The 24,700-nt window shown below is 43.6% G+C and overlaps 1 protein-coding gene across 4 annotated transcripts in view; it reads left to right on the top strand.

The window, feature by feature from the left end:
* The window catches only part of iqgap2 (IQ motif containing GTPase activating protein 2), a 385,400-nt gene that overhangs the window by 286,803 nt on the left and 73,897 nt on the right, over nucleotides 1–24,700 (top strand). For all 4 annotated transcript variants that reach the window (XM_085990677.1, XM_085990687.1, XM_085990695.1 and 1 more), the window contains 6 exons: nucleotides 8,681–8,889; nucleotides 9,310–9,459; nucleotides 10,482–10,645; nucleotides 11,996–12,220; nucleotides 20,468–20,608; nucleotides 23,790–23,874. In XM_085990677.1, the coding sequence (XP_085846803.1) occupies nucleotides 8,681–8,889; nucleotides 9,310–9,459; nucleotides 10,482–10,645; nucleotides 11,996–12,220; nucleotides 20,468–20,608; nucleotides 23,790–23,874 (974 nt within the window). The remainder of the gene's footprint in view (nucleotides 1–8,680; nucleotides 8,890–9,309; nucleotides 9,460–10,481; nucleotides 10,646–11,995; nucleotides 12,221–20,467; nucleotides 20,609–23,789; nucleotides 23,875–24,700) is intronic.

A 24,700-nucleotide genomic window follows, 5' to 3' on the forward strand; every position in this document is an offset into this window, starting at 1 on the left:
CTGCTTGATCAGCATTCCTTCCACCAGCTTAAACATCCACTCCCTCCACTACAGACGCACCGTGGCTGCAGTGTGTACTATCTACAGGATGCACTGTAGCGGCTCGCCGGGGCTTCTTTGGCAGCTCCTCCCAAACCTATGACCTCCACCACTTAGATGGACAAGGACAGCAAGTGCATGTGAACATAATCACCTCCAAGTTCCCCTCTAAGTCACACACCAACCTGACTTGGGTATATATCACCATTCCTTCATTGTCACGGGGTTAAATTTCCAGAACACCTTACTAAACAGCACTGTGGGTGTGCCGTCACCGCACAGACTGAAATTGTTCAAGAAGGAGGCTCATCACCAGCTTCTTGAGCGACGAGGGAGGGTCAATAAATGCTGGCCTTGCCACTAATGCCCATATTCTGAGAATGAATTTTTTAAAAACAGTTTATGAAACCTCTGGTATGTTCATTTCATGCCAAGAAATATAGCGGAAGTTTGTTATTTTGATTTCTTTTTGGAAGTTTTACCTGGTTTAAGTCACTTTCCTCAAGAATGTTTTGGTTATATTAGGTGGAAACCCCAAAATGTTGGGCTCGGTATTTTGGAGGTGACCAGATTACCTTTTCCCATGCCATGGTTTCACAAGATACTTGTGGATAAAGAAGGCCATCTTAATTTATACTTCCAAAACAACCCTAAAACTTCCCCCACCCTCTCCTATTGCTGCATGTTGTTGTTTCTTAGATGTTTGCAAGATTTTTGCCTCCACCACTCTGCTCATAAGTCCATTTTAAGTGCTGATCACTGTCTGGAAACCCACCTCCGAATATCAGTCCCAGATTTACATTTTACTAGTCGGAGCCTCTGCCCCCTTGGCCTACGCCCACAGGTTAATTTAAAGTACTATTCACATTAACCTTTTCCATACCATTAGCTATTTTATAGAACTCTATGGCCTAGAAATTGGGTTGTGGTGCAAAAGTCGCCCGAGCGCAGGATTTAGCGCAGCGTTCGAGGCTTCAGCGATCGTCAGATATTCAGTTTCATTGCCCATCGAGGGACACGGGGCGAGGCTCGAGGCGCTCCACGTCCCTCTTAGGGCGCTGAAACTGAATATCACAGCACAACGTGCCGCAGCACCACACGCTGCGGCACCACACGCTGCGGTACTGCAGGCCTTCTTCCCACTGTTAAGGGGGAGGTGCCTGCAACAGCGCGATCCCCGCTCGCGAGTGCCAGCAAATGAGTCCGGCACCAAGGAGAAGTGCCGGGCTCTCGGGGAAACAGCCGGCAATGCTGCCGGGGGGGGGGTGGCGGTTAGGAGGCCGGGGACGGAGGTGCTGGCAGGCGGCCACCAAAAAAGGCGGCCGCCCCGCACTTCCACCTTAACTTGCGCCGCTGCCGGCACAGTAAGGCCCCGTGAACCGGGCGCGGGTAGCGAACGGCGCAACTGCAGCGTTCGCTACCAAATATCGCGAATGGGGCGCTGCGCACACCGATGACGTCATCGGTGGCGGCGCAGCGCAAAAGGCTAACGCCACCATTATCGCCCCAACTCAATATCGCGGGAGGCGCAGTCAGTGGCGCTACAGCCACTGCCTGCCTCTTTAGGCGCTAACAAGTGGCGCTACTCACCCAATTTCTCCCCCTATATCCCCAGTTCTGTAAGGCAATCTCAAAAGCAAGTGGAGTATTGGGATGCATTGCCAGGACAATTAAATACAAATCAAAGAATACTTTACTGTCTCTTTGTAAGGCTTGGTCAGACCGCATCTAGAATACTGCGCCCAATTTTGGTCGTCTCATGATGGATGATGTAGAGGCCCTGGAAATGTTTGAGGAGGACCACTAAATTGTTTGAACACCCTCAGTTAGGCTTTAAGCGAGATGAGATTTTTAACTCTAGAAAAGAGTAGACTTCGAGGTGAGGCCTTTAAAATGATGAAAGGAATAGACTCTGTCCCTGTGGATAGGCCATTTGATTCAGATGCATTAGGGAGTGTCAAGGGACATAAGTGTAAGCATAGAGCTAAGTTTGATGTTAGGAGGCGAGAGTTGCTGCCTCTGGAACAAGTTGCAGCATGTGCAGTGAGTGTGGATTCATTGCAAGTATTCAAAATTAAGCTGGGCAAGTTCTTAACTGGCCAATATAAACTACTTATAGAAGGTAGGTGGATATGGAGGGATCTGTCTCTCAGTCCCTGGTCTCCTGGAACCTGTTTTATCCCCTTAGAGGGTCACAGAGGAAATTCTCAGAGGTTTTTCCTATATTTGTCTATGGCTTTTATTTCTCTTTTCTTGCCTCTCCCATGAGATTGCCTAAGTGGGTTGAGGCGGCTGAGGTGGATGGAATAATGGTGTTGCGTAAGCTGCACTTCAATTTTATGGCAGCATGCTATAGACAGAGCTAAGCGATCCTACAATCAACGGATCAGATCAAAGCATTGCAGTCCTGCCACATCCAGTCGTATATGGTGGTGGACAATTAAACAACTAATGGGGGGAGGAGGAGGCGGCTCCATGAATATCCCCATCCTCAATGATGGCGGAGCCCAACACGCGAGTGCAAAAGACAAGGCTGAAGCGTTTGCAACCATCTTCAGCCAGAAGTGCCGAGTGGATGATCCCTATTGGCCTCCTCCTGAGGTCCCCACCACCACAGAAGCCAGTCTTCAGCCAATTCGATTCATTCCACGTGATATCAAGAAACAGCTGAACGCACTGGATACAACAAAGGCTATGAGCCCCGACAACATCCTGGCCATCGTGCTGAAGACTTGTGCTCCAGAACTAGCCGTGCCTCTAGCCAAGCTGTTCCAGTACAGCTACAACACTGGCATCTACCTGACAATATGGAAAACTGCCCAGGTATGTCCTGTTCACAAAAAGCAGGACAAATTCAATCCCGCCAATTATTGCCCCATCAGTCTACTCTCAATCATCAGCAAAGTGTTGGAAGGTGTCGTCGACAGTGCTATCAAGCGGCACTTACTCACAATAAAACTTATCACCAATAACCTACTCAGTTTGAGTTCCGCCAGTACCACTCTGCTCCAGACCTCATTACAGCCTTGGTCCAAACATGGACGAAAGAGCTGAATTCGAGAGGTGAGGTGATGGTGACTGCCCTTGACATAAAGGCATTTGACCGAGTGTGGCATCAAGGAGCCTTGTAAAATTGAAGTCAATGGGAATCGAGGAAAGCTGTCCACTGGCTAGAGTAAAACCTAGCACAAAGGAAGGTGGTTGTGGTTGTTGGAGGTCAATCGTCTCAGCCCCAAGACATCGCTGCAGGAGTGACTCAGGGCAGTGTCCTGGGCCCAACCATCTTCAGCTGTTTCATCAATGACCTTCCCTCCATCATAAGGTCAGAAGTGTGAATGTTCGCTGATGATGGCACGGTGTTCAGCGCCATTCACAACTCCACAGATAATGAAGCAGTCCGTGCCCGCATGCAGCAAGACCTGGACGACATTCAGGCTTGGGCTGATAAGTGGCAATTAACATTCGCGCCACTCAAGTGCCAGGCAAGGACCATCTCCAACAAACGAGATTCTAACCACCTCCCCTTGACATTCAACGGCATTACCATCACCAAATCCCCTATCATCAACATCCTGGGGGTTACCATTGACCAGAAACTTAACTGGACCAGCCACACACACACTGTGGCTACAAGAGCAGGTCAGAGACTAGGTATTCTGCCGTGAGTGTCTCACCTCCTGACTCCCCAAAGCCTTTCCACCATCTACAAGGCACAAGTAAGGAGTGTGATGGAATACTCTCCACTTGCCTGGATGAATGCAGCTCCAACGGCGTTCAAGAAGCTCGACACCATCCAGGACAATGCGGCCCGCTTGATTTTCACCACATCCACCACCTTAAACATTCACTTCCCTCCACCACTGGCGCACTGTGGCTGCAGCGTGTACCATCTACAAGATGCACTGCAGCAACTCACTAAGGGTTCTTCGGTAGCACCTCCCAAACCCGGGACCTCTTCCACCTAGAAGGACAAGGGCAGCAGGCGCATGGGAACACCATCACCTGCAAGTTCCCCTTCAAGTTACAAACTATCCTGACTTTATTTGTTCATGGGATGTGGGTGTCGCTGGCAAGGCCAGCATTTATTGCCCATCCGTAATTGCCCTTGAGGTGGTGGTGGTGGTGAGCCACCACCTTGAACCGCTGCCGTCTGTGTGGTGAGGGTACTCCCACAGTGCTGTTAGGGAGGGAGTTCCAGGATTTTGACCCACGACGATGAAGGAACGGCGATATACTTCCAAGTCAGGATGGTGTGTAACTTGGAGGTGGTGGTGTTCCCATGCGCCTGCTGCCCTTGTCCTTCTAGGTGGTAGAGGTCACGGGTTTGGAAGCTGCTGCCGAAGAAGCCTTGGTGAGTTGCTGCAGTGCATCTTGTAGACGGTACACACTGCAGCCATGGTGGAGGGAGTGAATGTTTAAGGTGGTGGATGGGGTGCCAATCAAGCAGGCTGCTTTGTCCTGGATGGTGTCGAGCTTCTTGAGTGTTGTTGGAGCTGCACTCATCCAGGCAAGTGGCGATTATTCCATCACACTCCTTACTTGTGCCTTGTAGATGGTGGAAAGGCTTTGGGGAGTCGGAAGGTGAGACACATGGAAGAATGCCTAGCCCCTGACCTCTTGTTGCCACAGTATTTATGTGGCTGGTCCAGTTAAGTTTCTGGTCAATGGTGACCCCCAGGATGTTGATGTTGGGGGATTCGGTGATGGTAATGCTTCTGAATATCATGGGGCGGTGGTTAGACTCTTGCTTGTTGGGAATAGTCATTGCCTGCCACTTCTGTGGCACGAATGTTACCTGCTACTTACCAGCCCAAGCCTGAATGTCGTTCAGGTCTTGTTGCATGCGGGCATGGACTGCTTCATTATCTGAGGAATTGTGAATGGCGCTGAGCACTGTGCAATCATCAGCGAACATCCCCATTCTGACCTTATGTTGGAGGGAAGATCATTGATGAAGCAGCTGCAGATGGTTGGGCCTAGGACACTGCCTGAGGAATTCCTGCAGCGATGTCCTAGAGCTGTGATGATTGACCTTCAACCACCACAACCATCTTCCTTTTGTGCTAGGTATGACTCCAGCCAGTGGAGAGCGTTCCCCCCGATTCCCATTGATGCCACACCCGGCCAAATGCTGCCTTGATGTCAAGGGCAGTCACTCTCACCTCACCTCTGGAGTTCAGCTCCTTGGTCCATTGGACCAAGGCTATAATGAGGTCGGGAGCCGAGTGGACTTGGCAGAACCCAAACTGGGCATCAGTGAGCTGGTTATTGGTGAGTAAGTGCCGCTTGATAGCACTGTCGATGACGCCTTCCATCACTTTGCTGATGATTGAGAGTAGACTGATGGGGTGGTAATTTGGCCGGATTGGATTTGTCCTGCTTTTTGTGGACAGGACCAACCTGGGCAGTTTTCCACATTGTCGGATAGATGCCAGTGTTGTAGCTGTACTGGAACAGCTTGGCTAGAGGCGTGGCTAGTTCTGGAGCACAAGTCTTCAGCACGATAGCCGGGATGTTGTCGGGGCCCACAGCCTTTGCTGTATCCAGTGCGCTCAGCCGTTTCTTGATATCACGTGGAGTGAATCGAATTGGCTGATGACTGGCTTCTGTGATGGTGGGGACCTCCGGAGGAGGCCAATATGAATCATCCACTCTGCATTTCTGGCTGAAGATGGTTGTAAATGCTTCAGCCTTGGCTTTTGCACTCACATGTTGGGCTCCACAACCATTGAGGATGGGGATATTCATGGAGCCTCCTCCTCTCGTTAGTTGTTTAATGGTCCACCACCATTCACGACTGGATGTGGCAGGACTGCAGAGCTTTGATCTGATCCGTTGATTGTGGGATTGCTTAGTCCTGTCTATAGCATGCTGTTTCCGCTTTTTAGCATGCATGTAGTCCTGTGTTTCAGCTTCCCCGGGTTGGCACCTCATTTTTAGGTACGCCTGGTGCTGCTCTTCTACACTCCTTATTGAACCAGGGTTGGTCCCCTGGCTTGATACAGGAAACTCTCTTTATCCGGCACCGATGGGACCGGCGTGGTGCCGGTTTATCAAAGTCCGGATTACAGAGAGGCAAAGTTAAAAGGTACGAGAGCTCCGTACACAGCAACAAATCCAGGCTTCCCTGTTACTTAGCAACAGGTGCAAGAAGCCCGGCCACAGACCGTGTCCCTGTTGCTTAGCAACAAGTGCAGGAACCCCGATTACACAGCCACAGATCCAGGAACTGCCACTAATATGAAGTAAAACTTACCTGAACCTACTCCTGAATTTTGCCGGTTAACACAGATTTCTGGTTATTTAGGTGCCGGTAAATCGAGAGTTTCCTGTAATGGTAGAGTGAGGGATATACTGGGCCATGAGGTTACAGATTGTGGTGGAATACAATTCTGCTGATGATGGCCCACAGCGCCTCATGGATGCCCAGTTTTGAGCTGCTAGATCTGTTCTGAATCTATCCCATTTAGCACAATGATAGTGCCGCACAACGCGATGGAGGGTGTCCTCAGTGTGAAGATGGGACTTCGTCTCCAGAATGACTGTGCGGTGGTCACTGCTACCAATACTGTCATGGACAGATGCAACTGCGACAGGTAGATTGGTGAGGACGAGGTCAACTAGATTTTTCCCTCGTGTTGGTTCTCACCACCTGTCGCAGGCCCAGACTGGCAGCTATGTCTTCAGGACTCAGCCAGCTCGGTCAGTAGTGGTGCTACTGAGCCACTCTTCATGATGGACATTGAAGTCCCCCACCCAGAGTACATTCTGTGCCCTTGCTACTCTCAGTGCTTCTTCCAAGTGGTGTTCAACATGGAGGAGTACTGATTCGTCAGCTGAGGGAGGGCAGTAGGTGGTAATCAGCAGGAGGTTTCCTTGCCCATGCTTGACCTGAAGCCATGAGACTTCATGAGGTCCGGCGTCAATGTTGAGGACTCCCAGAGCCACTCACTCCCGACTGTATACCACTGTGCTACCACCCCTGGTGGGTCTGTCCTGCCTGTGAGACAGTACATACCCAGGGATGGTGATGGAGGAGTTTGGGGCATTGGCTGAAAGGTATGATTCTGTGAGTATGACTATGTCAGGCTGTTGTTTGATTATTCTGTGGGACAGCTCTCCCAATTTTGGCACAAGGCCCCAGATGTTGGTGAGGAGGACTTTGCAGGGTCGACTGGGCTGGGTGTGCCATTGCTGTGTCCATAGCCGGTGCCGAGGTCGATGCCGGGTAGTCCATCCAGTTTCATTCTTCTTGTGTTTCGTAGCGGTTTTTTTACAACCGAGTGCCTTGCTAGGCCATTTCAGAGGGCAGTTAAGAGTCAACCACATTGCTGTGGGTCTGGAGCCACATGTAGGCCAGATCAGGTATGGACGGCTATGGATTGCAACATTCTGTTGGCTTTGATTGCTCTGCATTGGTTCAACATGTTGACCAATTGTCTACTTAGATTCCTTGGTCTCTTTCAACTTCATCTGTAGCTATTTCAACAACTTTGATGGAGTATGTAGACAACTTAAGTGAAAGGAGAATGAACACTGCACCTCAAACTTTCATGCTCCATTCATCTCCGATGACTCCTAAAGTAGTGCCTCATTAGATCCAAGATAAGAGATAAGCTCTACTACTAGTAGATTAGAGACTGCTCTGAGATACGAACTGGCAGACATTTAATTGGCAAAACTTTGCTCCACCAGACCCCGCCAAGTGGTTATGTTTACAACAATTTAATTCCAGTTTGTGCACTTACTAGAAATTCATTCAGCTAAATTTCTATTTTTTTTAATTTTGTGATTCCACACTTTATCCTATGATTGGCAATATACTCAAAGCTACCAGTTCACTGGTGTCACATATAGGCCGAGCTGGATAAGACCGGCAGGTTACCTTCCCAAAGGAAAACCAGTTGGGTTTTTACGACAATCCATCAGCTTCATGGTCACTTTTACTGATACAAGCACTTATTTCCAGATAATTTTCAATGGAATTTAAATTCTCCAACTGTTAAGGTGGAATTTGATGTCACTTTCTCTGGATTATTAGTCCTGGCTTCAGGGTTACCAGTCCTGTAACATAACCAAGCTACCTTACCCTTGCAAGCAAGATGTATATTTACAGACACTTTCTAAGTGTAGTATAACTTTCTCTGAATTGGCTTGCTGTGGTACAGCATTTCTCATTCTAGTTTTGATGTAAGCAGTAGGATCGCCATTTGGGTTCTTGTGCTTAAACACTTCAATTGCGCGCTCCCCCGTCACGTGATACTGAGCCATATGGACCAGAGATTTCCCTGGTTCAGTCTAAATTAGTTGATCTAACCCATATCTGTGCTAAAGCACTACAGTCCGTGCCCATAGGCTAGAGCGAAAATCAACCAGAGTTCCCACTCCTGATCATTAGTGACCCTGCTGGAGTGTGTTTATATAGGTGAGGACTGGAACTCCTCAGCTGTGGTGCTTTCTTGCGCACATATCAGAGGGCTGCTGTGTGTTGGTGGCCAGGATGAGACACTGCCTTCAAGCGAAGAAAGGCACAGAGGTTGGGGAAAATAAACTAATTACATACTGCACAATCATTGCTTCAGTACAGAAGTATCTTGCTTTCGAGACCACTGATTATCCTGTGCCTGTATTTCCTCTGTAGTCAGTGCAGGAGAACCCCCATTGAATGTTGTGCGTAAATTTGTTCACCTGCTGGATCAGAGTGACCTGGACTTTCAGGAGGAGCTGGAAGTCACAAGATTAAGGGAGGAGGTTGTTACCAAAATCCGATCCAATCAGCAACTAGAGAAGGACCTCAACCTGATGGACATTAAGATTGGGCTTCTAGTGAAAAACAGGATCACGCTACAGGTCTGTTTCCATTTTGTATTATTCCAAAGCCAGCCTTTTCATTCCCTTTTTTTTTCCATCCCACCCTCCTCCTTCCCAATCCCTTCTCCCCTCCCTCCCTTCTCCTCCCTCCTGCCCACTCACCTTCCTTCCCTTCTCTGCCCCTCCCACCCCCTCGTTATACCCACCTCCCCTTACAGAACAGTTTGCTGTATAGCTGTCTGAAAAGTCGATACTTCGATCACTGTTCTGGATAATTTTTAAAACCTAAACTTTTGAGGTAACCGATGCCTCAGGAAAAAAGTAGTTGTGTTACCTTTGGAAGAGTTGATAGAGGAATAATTCTACAGAATGGTCGGCATGTTTAGGAGCAGCTGTGTGCCACACAGTCGCGTCTGAAAAAGCAATCTGACATTTAATCTTTTTCCATTCTTCCAACAGGATGTTATTTCCCACAGTAAGAAAATGGATAAGAAGAACAAGGGCCAGGCTATGGAAGTAATTTCGGGTGACAAGCAAGGACTAAAGTCACTCAGCAAAGAGAAAAGGAAAAAACTGGAAGCATACCAACACCTTTTCTACCTGCTTCAGGTAGCAACACCTATTCGCAATAAACCCTAACTTCGACAGACAGGGGTTCCATTTGGCTCATCTTGTGATTTTTAGATTTCCTGTAACAAGATCAGTTTGTGAGTCATTCCTGTGTGTGTGTACACCTGATTGTTTGTTTTGCTTTGTCAGTTAGTGCAGAAATTTGACCCTATGTCATATTGAGTAGTACTGGCTTTCATACTCGGTAGAATAGTACCGCAGGCAAAAAATAAATTGAGTGTTAATGAATTAAAACTTTATCATTTCACCTGATTCATTTTGGTTCCAAAATGCCTTCATAGGAACATAAGAAATAAGAGCAGGAGTAGGTCATATGGCCCTTCGAGCCTACTCCACCATTCAATCAGATCATGGCAGATCTTCGACCTGATCTCCATATCCCTTGATTCCCATAGAGTCCAAAAATCTATCTCAGCCTTGAATATACTCAACGGCTCAGCATTCACAGCCCTCTGGGGCAGAGAATTCCAAAGATTCACAACCCTCTGAGTGAAGAAGTTCCTCCTCATCTCGGTCTTAAATGGCTTACCCCTTACCCTGAGACTATACCCCCTAGTTCTAGACACTCCAGTCAGGGGAAACAACCTCTCAGCATCTACCCTGTCAATCCCATTCAGAGTCTTGTATGTTTCAATGAGATCGCCTCTCATTCTTCTAAACTCCAGAGAGTACAGGCCCAATCTACACAATCTCTCATCCCAGGATTCACTTTGTTCTCAAACACAGTGTGGTTGGATAGTGCATTGGCATTTCTACATGAGAACAATTGGAGCATGACCCCAGTACTGATCGAGCACCCTTCTGCTTCAGGGTGAGAGCAGCAGCATGGAAGTAGATTGTTGTTCTGCCTCAACATGAGTTTGTGCAGACAATGAAGAGGAACATTCATAAGAATATCCTGCATTATAATCTAAAACAAGGATGCACAATGCTATAATAAACTGTAAGTTGTACATAAGTGAACCTGATTTTTGAGTCTATGTTTCTGTTTTATTTCCCAGACAAATCCAACCTATTTGGCCAAATTGATTTTCCAGATGCCTCAAAACAAATCAACGAAATTTATGGATACTGTTATCTTCACATTGTACAACTATGCTTCAAACCAGAGAGAAGAATATCTGCTGCTAAAACTTTTTAAGACTGCATTGGAGGAGGAAATCAAGTATGTTGGCTAGCTAGTTTTTCCCCTTACCTGCTCAGCTGAAAGCAGTAATTTGTGTTTGGGTCTGGTTTCACAGATGTTGGCAGCCCTGTTGTATGTCATCCAAGTGACTGCTGACATACAAGTGTAGGCAGTACACGGCAGAAGAATTTTCAACTAGCAGTGGTCACTGGAGAGCGGTCGGAAAGCCTTGCTTATTTCCCACCCACCCCCTTCCTGGTTTTATTTCCCCCACCCCCTTCCCTAGTCTGCACAATAATTGAGGACCATTCTAGTGGTCCCACCATTAGCCCAGGAGAGGTTAGCTCACTTTGCCCACATCGGGGATTGAACCTGGGACCTTTTGTGGTCCCTCAACCACTTCATCCAATGCATTTAGCCACTGACCCATTTGAGCGGACTAACTGATTTAAAGTTTTATGTCACTTTTCTCTTTTGATTGTGAGCCTTTTCTCCTGTTAAACAGTTAAATTGTTTTCTTTATAATACACTGCAAGCTATTTCCTACATTTATGTAAAGGTAACAAACTTATCCAGCATCATGATCATCTATTTTTAGAAAAAAAACATGCACTCTTGCAAGAGAATTTCCAGCTTTTCTAGTACTGTACTACCACTGAATTCCAGAAACTGGAGCCAAGGCCATTCTCTCTGCCACATTTCATTAAAGGGAATATATTCTGAAGAACTATTCATATTCATGAAAATTATAATCATGAGACATAACTCTTACTGATGTATCTCAGTTCTCTGCTGTGAATGTATTGTGTTTTGAACTGCTAGTTAGAAGGAACATGAGAGCACACATTTTGTGTAGAACTCCTTGTGGTGACCTGCGAAGAAACAGTGGGCCCAGAACACTGCATTCATGATGACACTGGAGCAGAATTTAGTACTGTCACATAAGAGGGGGAAGCTTATAAAAATGTCTACTTCGAGTGCCTGAAACCAGCAGCTTGAAACGGTAACAAACGGTGATTGAAGACAGCAGTAAGTGTAGCTTTAATCAGTGGGTCATTTAGTAAAATTTATATCCAATTGAAGTATTCTTGAATGCATGCCATCTACTCTTGGTGAGCCATGAATATTCACTCTATATGAATGTGTTGGTATTGAATTCTTAACCTCAATTATATCACTTAGCACTACTGAGCCAAAGGCAAACTGATATAACTCATCATCACTTAACACTGTAATTATCTAACCTTTGCAATTTTAATCCTTTTTAAATGAGTACGTGTCTAAATATCGTAGAATGCAATTAAACTTTTATCATTAAAAAGAATTGAAGCATAAGCTTTAACCGGGTGTAGTTCTGACAATGTTTCATTTTTCATTTACTATATACAGGTCTAAAGTAGACCAGGTTCAAGATATTGTCACTGGAAACCCCACAGTCATTAAAATGGTGGTCACCTTTAACCGTGGTGCACGTGGACAGAATGCACTCAGACAGCTGCTTGCTCCAGTAGTGAAAGAAATTATGGAGGATAAAACACTCACCATAAATACAAACCCAGTGGAGGTGTACAAGGCATGGGTGAACCAGATGGAGATGCAGACTGGTGAAGCCAGGTTGGTAATATAATTTTCAAATTAATAATCAGTATGTGTACATGTTATTGGTTCATCTGTGTTTTTCTTCTTTTACCATCTGTGTTTTAATATAACGAAAAGTTTGAATTCCAGAGTTGTCAGTTGAGCTTTATCTTTTAAGTTGGATGAGCTTCTCAGCTTTTTGGACAGTCAACTGGATGGAATGCCATACTAAAGCAGGTTATATGGGAGATGGAGGGAGAAGAGATGCAGGAAGCTGGTGTAGTTGAGCTTTCTTGTTTCCTGCTGAGTATTCATTAAGCAACATGAGAAAGAGAAATTCTTAGAGTGTGAAATAGTTAGGTATTTAAAAAAAAAAAAGTAAATGCTATTTCTCCAGCCTACATATTTTTTGATGTTTATTCCAGTATACTTTCATGACAAATTACTACTTTAGGAAGGATGTCAAGGCCATGGAGAGGGTACAGAGGTAATACCAGGGATGGGGGGCCTGCTAGTTATGAGAAGACATTAAGAGAAACTGGGGACTTTTTTCATTAGAATAAAGAAGATAAGAGCCGATTTAACAGTTGTTCAAAATTGAGAGGTTTTAATGAAGTAACTGGGGGGGAACTATTTCTACTGATGAGTCAGTAACTAGAGGCTGTAAATCTAAGATCATCACCAAAAGAGTAAAGGAAAAGGTAGAAACAAAGAAGATAGGAGCAGGAGTAGGCCATTCGGCCCCTCGGGCCTGCTCCGTCATTCAATGCGATCATGGTTGATCATCCAAATTCAGTACCCTGTCCCTGCTTTATCCCCATATCACTTGATCCCCTTATCCTTAAGAAATATATCTAACTCCTTGAATATATTTAATGAATTGGCCTCAACTGTCTTCTGTGGTAGAGAATTCCACAGGTTCACCGCTCTCTGGGTGAAGAAATTCCTCCTCATCTCAGTCCTAAATGGCCTACCCCTTATCCTTAGACTGTGACCCCTGGTTCTGGACTCCCCCGCCATTGGGAACAGCCTTCCTGCATCTAGTCTGTCTAGTCCTGTTAGAATTTTATAAGTTTCAATGAGACCCCTCTCATTCATCTTAACTCTAGCAAATATAAGCCTAATCAACACAATCTCTCTTATGACATTCCTGCCATCCCAGGTATCAGTCTGGTGAATCTTCACTGAACTCCTTCCTCAGATAAGGTGACCAAAACTGCACACAATACTCAAGGTGTGGTCTCACCAAGGCCCTGTACAACTGCAGCAAGACATCCTTGCTCCTGTACTCGAATCCTCTCGCTATGAAGGCCAGCATACCATTTGCCGCCTTAACTGCCTGCTGCACCTGCATGCTTACCTTCAGCGACTGATGCACAAGGACACCCAGGTCTCGTTGCACTTCCCCTTTTCCCAATCTATTGCCGTTCAGATAATCTGCCTTCCTGTTTTTGCCACCAAGTGGATAACCTCGCATTTATCCACATTATACTGCATCTGCCCAATCGCCCAACCTGTCCAAATCGTACTGGAGTTTCTCTGCATCCTCCTCGCAGCACACACGCCCACCCAGCATTGTGTCATCTGCAAACTTGGAGATATTACATCTAGTTCCCTCGTCTAGATCATCATTAATATATATTGTGAATAACTGGGCTCCTAGCACCGATCCCTGCGGTACTCCACTAGTCACTGCCTTCCACTCAGAAAAAGACCCGTTTATTCCAACTCTTTGGATAGAAAACTGGTTGGCAGACAGGAAGCAATCAGTACCTTATCCCCAATCCCATGTGCTTTAATTTTGCACGCTAGTCTCTTATACGGGACCTTATCGAAAGCCTTCTGAAAGTCCAAATCCATCACATCCACTGGTTCTCCCTTATCTATTCTACCAGTTACATCCTCAAAAGATTCCAGTAGATTAGTCAAGCATGATTTACCTTTTGTAAATCCATGTTGACTTTGTCTGATCCTGTCATTGTTTCCCAAGTGCTCTGCTATTACATTTTTGATAATGGACTCTAGCATTTTCCCCACTACCGATGTTAGGCTTACCGATCTATAATTCCCTGTTTTTTCTCTACCACCTTTTTTAAATAGTGGGGTTATATTAGCTACCCTCCAATCCATGGGAACTGTTCCAGAGTCTATAGAATTTTGGAAGATGACCAGCAATGCACCTACTATTTCTAGAACCACTTCCTTAAGTACCCTAGGATGTAGATTATCAGGCCCTGGGGATTTATCGGCCTTCAATCCCATCAATTTCCCTAACATCATTTCCCTACAAATACTGATTTCATTCAGTTCCTCCCTTTCATCAGACCCTATGTTCCCCGACATCTCTGGGAGGTTATTTGCGTCCTCCTTTGTGAAGACCGAACCAAAATATGTATTTAATTGGTCTGCCATGTCTTTGTTCCCCATTATAAATTCCCCTGATTCTGACTGCAAGGGACCTATGCTTGACTTTACCAATCTTTTTCTCTTCACATATCTATAGAAGCTTTTACAGTCAGTTTTTATGTTCCCTGCAAGCTTACTCTCATACTCTATTTTCCCTCTCTTAATTAATCCCTTTGTCCTCCTTTGCTGAACCCTAAACTGCTCCCAATCCTCAGGTTTGCTGCTTTTTCTTTCTGGCCAATTTATATGTCCTCTCCTTGGATCTTATGCTATCCCTAATTTCCCTTGTTAGCCAATGTTGAGTCACCTTTTTTGTTTTATTTTTATGCCAAACAAGGATGAACTAATTCTGTAGTTCATCCATGCAATCTTTAAATGATTGCCATTGCCTATTCACCGTCAACCCTTTAAGCAACATTCCCCAATCCATCCTAGCCAACTCACGCCTCATACCATCATAGTTTCCTTTATTTAAATTCAGTACCCAAGTCTCCGAATCATCTACTTCACTCTCCATCTTAATGAAGAATTCTATCATATTATGATCACTCCTACCCAAGGGGCCTAGCAGAACAAGATTGCTACTTAATCCTTTCTCATTACATAATATCCAGTCTAAGATGGTCCAATCTCTAGTTGGTTCCTCGACATATTGGTTCAGGAAACCATCCCGTATACACTCTAGGAATTCCTGTTCCACAGTATTGTTACTAATTTGTTTAGACCAATCTATATGTAGATTAAAGTCACCCATGCTGTGCCCTTATTGCACATATCTCTAATTTCCCATTTAATGCCATCCCCAACCTCAGCATTACTGTTTGGGGGTCTGTATACAACTCCCACTAACATTTTCTGCCCCTTGGTATTTCTCAGCTCTACCCATACAGATTCCACATCATCAGAGCTAATATCGTTCCTTACTATTGTGTTAATCTCTTTAACCAGCAATGCTACCCCACTGCCTTTTCCTTTTTGCCTGTCCTTCCTGAATATTGATTACCCCTGGATGTTGAATTCCCAGCCTTGGTCACCCTGGAGCCATGTCTATATCTGTGTCTATCCCAATTATATCACATCTGTTTACATCTATTTGCGCAGCTAATTCATCCATCTTATTACGAATGCTCCTCACATTAAGACACAAAGCCTTCAGGCTTGTTTTTTTAACACTCTTAGACCTTTTAGAATTATTGTTTACTGCGGCCATGTTTGATTTACACCCTTAATTTCTCTGCCTTCCACTTTTGCTTCTATCCTTGCTTCCCTTTCCTCTGTCTCTCTGCACAGGTTCCCAACCCCCTGCCATTTTAGTTTAAACCCTCCCCAACAGCACTAGCAAACACTCCCCCTAGGACATCGGTCCCGGTCCTGCCCAGGTGCAAACCATCCAGTTTGCACTGGTCCCACCTCCCCCAGAACTGGTTCCAATGTCCCAGGAATTTGAATCCCTCCCCCTTGCACCATTCTTCTAGCCACTTATCCAGCTGAAATATCTTTCTGTTTCTACTCTGACTAGCACGTGGCACTGGTAGCAATCCTGAGATTACTACCATTTGAGGTCCTATTTTTTAATTTACCTCCTAACTCCCTATATTCAGCTTTTAGGACCTCATCCTGTTTTTTACCTATATCGTTGGTACCTATATGCACCACGACAACTGGCTGTTCACCCTCCCCCTCCAGAATGCCCTGCAGCCGCTCCGAAACATCCTTGACCCTTGCACCAGGGAGGCAACATACCAACCTGGAGTCTCGTTTGCGGCCACAGCAACGCCTATCTATTCCCCTTACAATAGAATCCCCTATCACTATAGCTCTCCTGCTCTTTTACCTTCTGTCCCGTGCAGCAGAACCACCCATGGTGCCAGGAAGTTGGTTGCTGCTGCCTTCCCCTGATAAGACATCCTCCCCAACAATATCCAAAGCGATATATTTGTTTGAAAGGGGGATGGCCGCAGGGGACCCCTGCATTACCTGCCTGCGCCTACTACTCTGCCTGGCGGTCACCCATTCCCTTCCTGCCTGTGCAGCCTTTACCTGCGGTGTGACCAACGTGATATCCACAACATCTTCAACATCGTGAATGCTCCAGTATGTATCCATTCGCAGCTCCAGCACCGCCATGCGGTCTGTCAGTAGCTGCAGCTGGATACACTTCCTGCACACATGGTCATCAGGGACACAGGAAGTGTCCCTGATTTCCTACATAGTGCAGGAGGAGCATGCCACGGGTTGCTACAGAGTCAGTGGTAGAAGTAGAATCCATAACAACATTCAAGAAGGGAACTGGATTATTTCATGTAAAAAAAAAAACAATGATAAGGGTATTGTGAATGGGCGGAGAATACAATGGCCTCGATTTTTGCGGTCCAGGTGACTGCGAACTGGCAGCACCCACCGTCATTCCACCTTTGAAACTGTCATTCAAGGCTCTGACACAGGCTGCGCTGTGCCCCCGCCCCACAGAGCCAGCAATCGGTGAAATCACTCACTTCAGTGAAACTGACACTCTTCGGCTCTTCCGCGGCAATTACGCTGTTAAATTCCCCACTAAAAGTTAGACCCAAAGGGATTACGTGTAAATGGGGTTTTAGCAGCGTATTGACTGTTAACAAAGGTTAAGGCTCTGAAAGACTAATTTTAATTCTGTGCAGTGTGAAAGTTACTCATTTTAATAAAAATTACAATTTTTAAGAAACTTAAATTTTTTAAGTTTGTTCATCTTTATTTCAGGTTTGCCTTTTCCCCATGTGAGAGTCCAATCTTTATTTTGCGCTCTCATTTTTTAAAAGATAGAATTTTAAGAGCTTACTCACTTCCTGGTTTGCTATCTGTGAATTCTGCATTTTGATTGGCTGCTTAGCCAGCTTGTTTACGTCCCAGCAGCTCGCGCAAGGGGATCCCCACTAGCCTCCGTTGATTTAAATTGAACTGAATGTTGGAAAACCCGAAGTCCTTGACAGAGATCGAGAGATCCTTGTATAAGGCAAACTTCGGGGCCAGCAGCGAATGCCTTTGCTTGCTGCTGACCACAAATTCTGAACCATTTAAGTAGATACCTCTTTCAGAGAGCTAGCACAGGTGTGATGGGCTACAGGGCCTCCTTCTGTGCTGTAAAATTCTGAGAGCCATCCTCATCATAGGTGTTGGAGAATCTCTGAAGATTCCACCCTAATTTAGAGCTTTTATCTATAAATGACCTATCTTCCTATCAGGAGAAGTTGGTCTAGTATATATTCTGACTGACTCTATACCTAGATAAATTTTCTTTGAATTTAATGCAACATTAGCTATAATGCTGAGAATGATGATACTTGAATGTTAGCAAACCAGTTCCTAGTGTGTGCATTTGGGCTCTCTACACTGTTCAGTATGAGTGACAGATATTAAAAGGGACCTGCTAAATTCCCAGCGTTCGTCCCTCTAGCGGATAACTGGTATGGTTTCATAAGGCCAGCATTTCAACAAAAACATGCAACAGAAACCAGAAGAAAACACAAGCCAATAGAAAGCATTAACATTTGTCACCATTTCCTGCAATCCTATCCTGACTACACACCCTAAAGTGATGGTTTGAAGCAAAAATCCAGGATCTAGAAATTGTCAGGTTTCGGCATGTTTTGAGGTGCATATCCTGCCAAACAGATGGGCATTGTTGAGCACTCATTAAATTGAAAGTGAATTAATGGCTATTTGCAATTTGGAAATCGATCATTTTAATCCTGTATATAAAACTTGCTGTAATGTAAGGTTCAATGTGTACATGGAGCTCCATTAATAAACAGGAAAATTAGATCAAATTTGAAATTTAATAAAAAGCGTTTGGTGTTTACAAGCCTAACAAATATAGAGAATATAGGAAAGCTTCAAAAAAGCAGATTAGAAAGGCTGAGGTTATGTCAGCGGCCTGAAAGATGACAAATGTGATTCTCTTCAAAATAGAAGACCATTTAGGCCATTTAGTCTTCAGTTGATGGTAAACTACTAAAGTCTGTATTGTGGGATGACACAAGCACTTGGAGAAAAATGAGTTAATCAGGGCCACATCCACAAGACCATCAGATTTCTGTCCACCTGAGGCCAGGTGTACCATATGCTGTGGGCATAGTGGCTTAAGAGTTTTTTTCTTTTATTTTTTTATGTTTGTTGACCTGCTAACACATTTCTGTTACTGTATATCAATGGAAACTGTTTTTCCTTGGGTGGGCACCAATGTTCCCTCTAATTTCTTTTCATGCACAGTCCCTTTAACTGGCTGCGCGACCCAATCATATTTTTGCGCATGCGCGGTTTCTTCCATGTAAAAGCCGGTGAGCGCCTGCGCGTGACCTCCAGGCCACGCAGCTTAGCGAGAATGTTGGTGGACACTCTTACAAAAGATAGAAGATTCCTTGGGAATGTATTGGCATTTGACTGGGACTGTATCAATATTCTCAGGGGTTCTTGGCACAGAAAAAGAGAGGTCCTCCTCACTTCAAGCAATCTTTTAAGGGAAATTAATCTTGGTATGTAAATAAATAGTAATAAATGAAAACACGTTTGTGTTCCTCCTAGGTGTGTTATCCTTCATTCTTGTTGTCTGTTATACACCAACTTTCTCGCCCTTCTTATCCCTGGACCCTAGCAGAGAGCAGTTTCCTGTGCATCAATTTTCTCTCTTGCACTGCACCTATATATAACCCTGGAATTTGCGGTTGTAATAACAGTGAAGCTGTCGGTGTTCGCTGTCATTACTCTGTAAAATTGACAGCAACTTCTGGAGTCTGCACATGTGCAGTTAAACATGGAAATCTTGAAGTTGTTAGTGATACCTTGCTCCTCCACAGGGTGCGCTGTTGCAGTCCTTGCAGATGGAAATCTTAGAAATCACTTGAATTGATGTGAACTTCAGCTTTTTATGCTCTATTCACACTGTAAAAATCCTTAAAGTTAAACCTTGTTGAATTAAGCGTAACTGATTTTATAATGGCACACTAAGTCATAATTACTGCTGTACAACCTCTCTGGCTCTGAAAAACTAATTTTATATTTGAAATGTCAAATTTCTTCATTATAATAAAAAATTCCTAGATTTTTAGAATAATTAATTTTTTTTAAGGTTCTACCTTAATCCCATGTGTATGTCCTAGTTTATTTCGCTCTCTGTAAAATGATTAAAAAATCAAGGATAATCTGTGCATTTTACTTCCTGGTTTGCTGTCTGAGAATTCTTCAGTGTGATTGGCTGCTTAGCCAGTGACATCCCTGTTGCTGGACACCGGAGATCCCCTATAGGCGATGGCAGAATGAAATTAACATTGAGAAAGGTGTAATCTACACCACAGAGATCGCTCGATATTTGTGGGCAGCTTTTTTCTAGGTCCGCACCGATCGCCGTCACTTCGCCGCTGAGCGCAAAATCTGGGCCATAGTTTTTTTTAAATATGGGGGTAAAGTGGTAAAACTTTTGCTTTTCTTCACTTTTGTCAGCAAAAAGATAATTGTCCAGTTCTTCACTTTTTTTACTTGTGCTCTTCATTTAGTCTTTAAGTTAATTCCTACAGTAAACAAAAATAATTTTAAAAATAATTAGACCTTCCTCACAACTTTATCTGCCTTTGTTAAAAAGAACTGAGGATCACATGGGATTTTAGGCAGGGTGGGAATGGGAAGCCAGGTGTTTCAAGAATCTATATAGCATGTGACTCCCATCTCTTTCTTCCACCACTTCAACTTGTAATGGGTAGATAACTTCATTCAAACAATGGGCAGTTCCACGCTCCAATGAGAGGAATTCAATTTATTTTTTTACAATATTTTTACTGGAATTCCTGTTCATAACAGGCACTACAAATTGCATGCCTAAGGTAATATTAAATGCTTATGTGTTTGTAGTAAACTGCCATATGATGTAACAACAGAGCAGGCCTTGTCACACGCAGATGTGATGACAAAACTCGAATCCTCCATGCACAACCTGCAGGCGGTCACTGATAAGGTTCTCGTGTCGATATGCACATCCTTGGATGCCATTCCGTAAGTAGCAAAAATCATAGAATGATGCAGCACAGAAGGAGGCCATTCGGCCCATCGTGCCGATGCAGCTCTTTGAAAGAGCTATCCAATTAGTCCCATTCCCCATCATTTTATATTGAATATGGATTCAGAATCAGAAAAAATACATAAAAGCAAATATCTGAAATGGAAGTAATATAAATTAATTTTAAACATATCAAAACTCACGAGACTCCCTTCTAGACTTTATTTTTGTATTCTATAGCTAAACGCCATCAGTATGTTTGTATCAATAAACATTGATTTGGCTTCTGTATGTTACAATTATTATTAGATTTCAACCAAATTTTTAAGACATTTCCACATCAAATACTGATCTTGTTTAGAGCACATTGAAATCTTCCCATTTGTATCGTTGTAAAAAAAATTAAATTTTTTTTTATCCTGATAACATTTCCATCTGTATTTTTGTTTTCATGACATTGGCTTTTTTTAATGGTTTACACAGGCACCTTTCTCAATTTCTATAGTGGGATTAACATTTCCCTCCAGTCTGAATCAAAATGAAAAGAGCTATTTCAAATTTAGAGATATTGGGATAGAAATTAGTATGCATTTCACCCATTTACCAAACCCAGAATGGGCATCACAAAGTGAAAATTTTCAATGCGACATCCCATGCCAGAAGTGCACCCGACGCCATATTGGTTTGGGCTTTTGTGAGACGTCCCTGGCGGCCACCTGAAATAAATGTAGGCATCATTATGTTAATAAGGGTCCCGTGCGTGAATCAGGATGTCTGGTAACCAAGGGGCTCCTGCAACTTCTCCTCTGCCTGCCATTATCAACAAACTTTTGCCTCAGTTTCCTGCAGCCAAAATGCACCCCCCCCCTTTTTAAGAGGTGCAGGTTGCCTTTAAATGGCATCAACAATGCGCGATATTGACCACCCCCCCAGTAGGCGAGCTGCCAGTGAACAGCGTGAGTAGCGCTGGCTGCCCATCTATTTTATTGAAATTAATTAATCAGGGGGACCAATTTGGGGCCTTAGTTGTGTCCACATGTTTGGGTGCGAACTCCGAGCATGGCACCCATTCTGCACCCAAAATTGGGCTTAAACCAATTTCTACCCCATCTTGTGTATTAGGTTGTGCTTTAAGATAATTGCTGCCAGCCAATATATTTTTTGATTCTGAATCCCTGTGATTACAGTTGTATAGAATCTTTGCTGCTAACCATTTGGTGTAAATCCCAACACTAGTTTGTGTACATTATATCAAACTGCAGGTCAGTGATTATCAAATGCATTTCCTCTTTATATTAAAAGTAAGTGATGAAGTGATTGACTTCCTGCTGGATTTTGTTTGAGTTGTAGCAGCCAAAGAATGGGAAGTTAGTAAGCTGATAAACGTGCTTTGCTCAGGTTCTTCTGCCTGCCTGCAAAAAAGAGACTGATTTTTGTCCCTACCAGCATTAGCAACAAGCGCTAAAGAGGAATTTGGGTTACATATTGGTTTTGCTGCTGACCTGACTACTTCCTCTTTCGCTTCTTTCCCATTCTCACCCTCCTAATGGATGTTGTAATTAAATATAGTACACATCTCCTCAAAATAAGACATTTTCTGGAATATTATGGATAATGCAGACTCGATTTGAATTATAGAATTCCAATGTATGATTTTTGTTTATGTATCCTTCACTTTTTAAAAATAACAATGGGAACTGATGGGTGGATGCGGAGTGATAATTTTGTAACAGACTTCAAACAACCATGATAAATGTGCAATAATAGACTGATAGACTATGGATGTTGACTTTATCATCAAATATTCGTGCAAGTATTTAGAAATGCATGGGTTAATCAACAACAGCCAGGATGAATTTGATAAGGCTAGTCATGTTTGGCAAATTTAATAGTTTTTGAAGGAGTGAATGATTGCATAAGTAAACACACTACAGTAAATGTAGAAATAACAACAGAAAATGCTGGAAAAACTCAGCAGGTCAGGCAACTGTAGTGTATATAGATTTTCAGAATACACTTGATAAGCTGTTTCACGAGGCTTGCTAGAAAAGTTTAAGCACATGGAAATATAGCAGTATGGATAGAAAATTGGTTGACTGACAGAAAACAATGAATTAGGGTAAAATGTGTGTTGCTCAGATTGGAGAAGGGTTGAAAGCAATGTATACCCTAAGGATCGGTGCTGGGTTCTCTTGTTCCCTGTATGTGAAAATGATTCGCACTTGTGTATAGGGAGCACACTCTTGAAATTTTCTGACACTGCAAAAGTAGGGGGTTCAGCAAACAGCAAGGAGGATTGTAAATATATCGGGAAGACTTGGGTTAGCTGAGTGAGTAGATGCAATTTAATTTGGACATGTGAAGCACTGCATTTTGGGAGGAAAAACCAGGAATAGGAGAAAAGACAAAATGGAAAAACACAAAGGTGTGAATGGACAAGCGGACCTATCGCTTCAACTATATAATTCCTTGAAAGTATGAGTGCAGATAGATAAATCCATTAAGGTCTCCAGAATTCTGGGTTTCATAAATAAGGGCATAGGGTACAGTGCAATGGGGTGAGAGCGGGGCAATGAGATTAGTTTTGAATTGCTTTAGCAAAGAGATGCAGAGATCATTTTTTCTCTCTCAATGCAGAGCTCTATCCTGGAGTCTTCCTGCAGCAAAATATGTTGTCCTTGTTCGCAATACTTGGATTGCTCCATCCTTTCTCCAGTACTGGTGGTGGCTAGCAGTTAAATCGAGTTTATTTTGGTTCTAAATGAAATGTGTTCTCCCAAACGGATAATTCATGTGGGAAACAAAAGTATTAAACCATGATGATTCTGGTTGTGATCACACAGAAAATTGATGTCATCTATTCCACCTTGTGTCAACGTCACATTTTGTAAAAGTTGCTTTCATCCATAATTAGTTTACTTGCTCAATAAAGTCTCAGTTTAACCTTTGACGCGCAAGTGTATTTCACTTTCCTGTAGAGGGCAGGAGAGATTTTTTTTGGCTCAGTAAAATGTAAAAATCATTTCAAGAGCACTTCTTAATAGTTTTTTTTTGCTTCATGTTTCAAACAAATGCCTTTTATTTAATCATGCTTCTGTTTTATTTGAGAATCCATTGTTATACCAGTGTTAACTTTTTTCACCTTCTCCTTGTTTTAATCCATTTGTCTGTGTGTAGTTATGGAATGAGGTACATAGCCAAAGTTCTGAAGAACTCGCTTCATGAGAAATTTCCTGATTCCACTGAGGATGAACTGCTAAAGGTAGCTCTATACAAGTCTATAACATTACATTTTACTTCCGCTGGCTGTGGCAGAAGTAACATAGTAAAAAAAAAAAAAATATTTGGCAGGTTGTGTTCCAATTTAAAAAGTTTTTTGTAGAAACTGTCATATTGATAGGCTTTTAAAGAAATGCCACGATGATTTAATCTACAGTAGCTTTTACTTCTAATGTCCATGAAAACTGTAGCAATAGTCCTCTAGTGAAGGGCAAGTTACGTGGAGAGGTAGTATATGGTTTACACATCAATGAGGGAGTTAATCCTATTGCAAATGTAAAAGAAAGTTATTTTATTGATTTCACAATGTAAATGTGTCCCGTAAAATCAAATATTATAAAATTTCCTTTTGGTTGTTTGTTGCATAGAATTTACAGCACAGGAACAGGCCATTCGGCCCAACTGGTCTATGCCGGTGTTTATGCTTCACACGAGCCTCCTCCCACCCTACTTCCTCTAACCCTATCAGCGCATCCTTATATTCCTTCCTTCCTCGTGTGCTTATCAAGCTTCCCCTTAAATGCATCTATGCTGCTCACCTCAACTATTCCGTGTGGTAGCAAGTTCCACATTATAACCACTCTGGGTAAATAGTTCTCCTGAATTCCTTATTGGACTAATTTGCAACTATCTTGTATTTATGACCTAGTTTTGCACACTCCCACAAGTGGGAAAATCTTCTCAACGTCTTCCCTATGAAACCCCTTCATAATTTTAAAGACTTCTATTAGGCCACCCTCCCCAGCCCCCTCTTCTAAAGAAAAGAGCTGTAGCCTGTTCAGTCTTTCCTGAGAGTTATAACCTCTCAG

Source organism: Somniosus microcephalus, chromosome 1 (genome assembly GCF_052327205.1).
Source record: "Somniosus microcephalus isolate GS21.2 chromosome 1, FLI_Smic_1.0, whole genome shotgun sequence".
Taxonomy (NCBI): domain Eukaryota; kingdom Metazoa; phylum Chordata; class Chondrichthyes; order Squaliformes; family Somniosidae; genus Somniosus; species Somniosus microcephalus.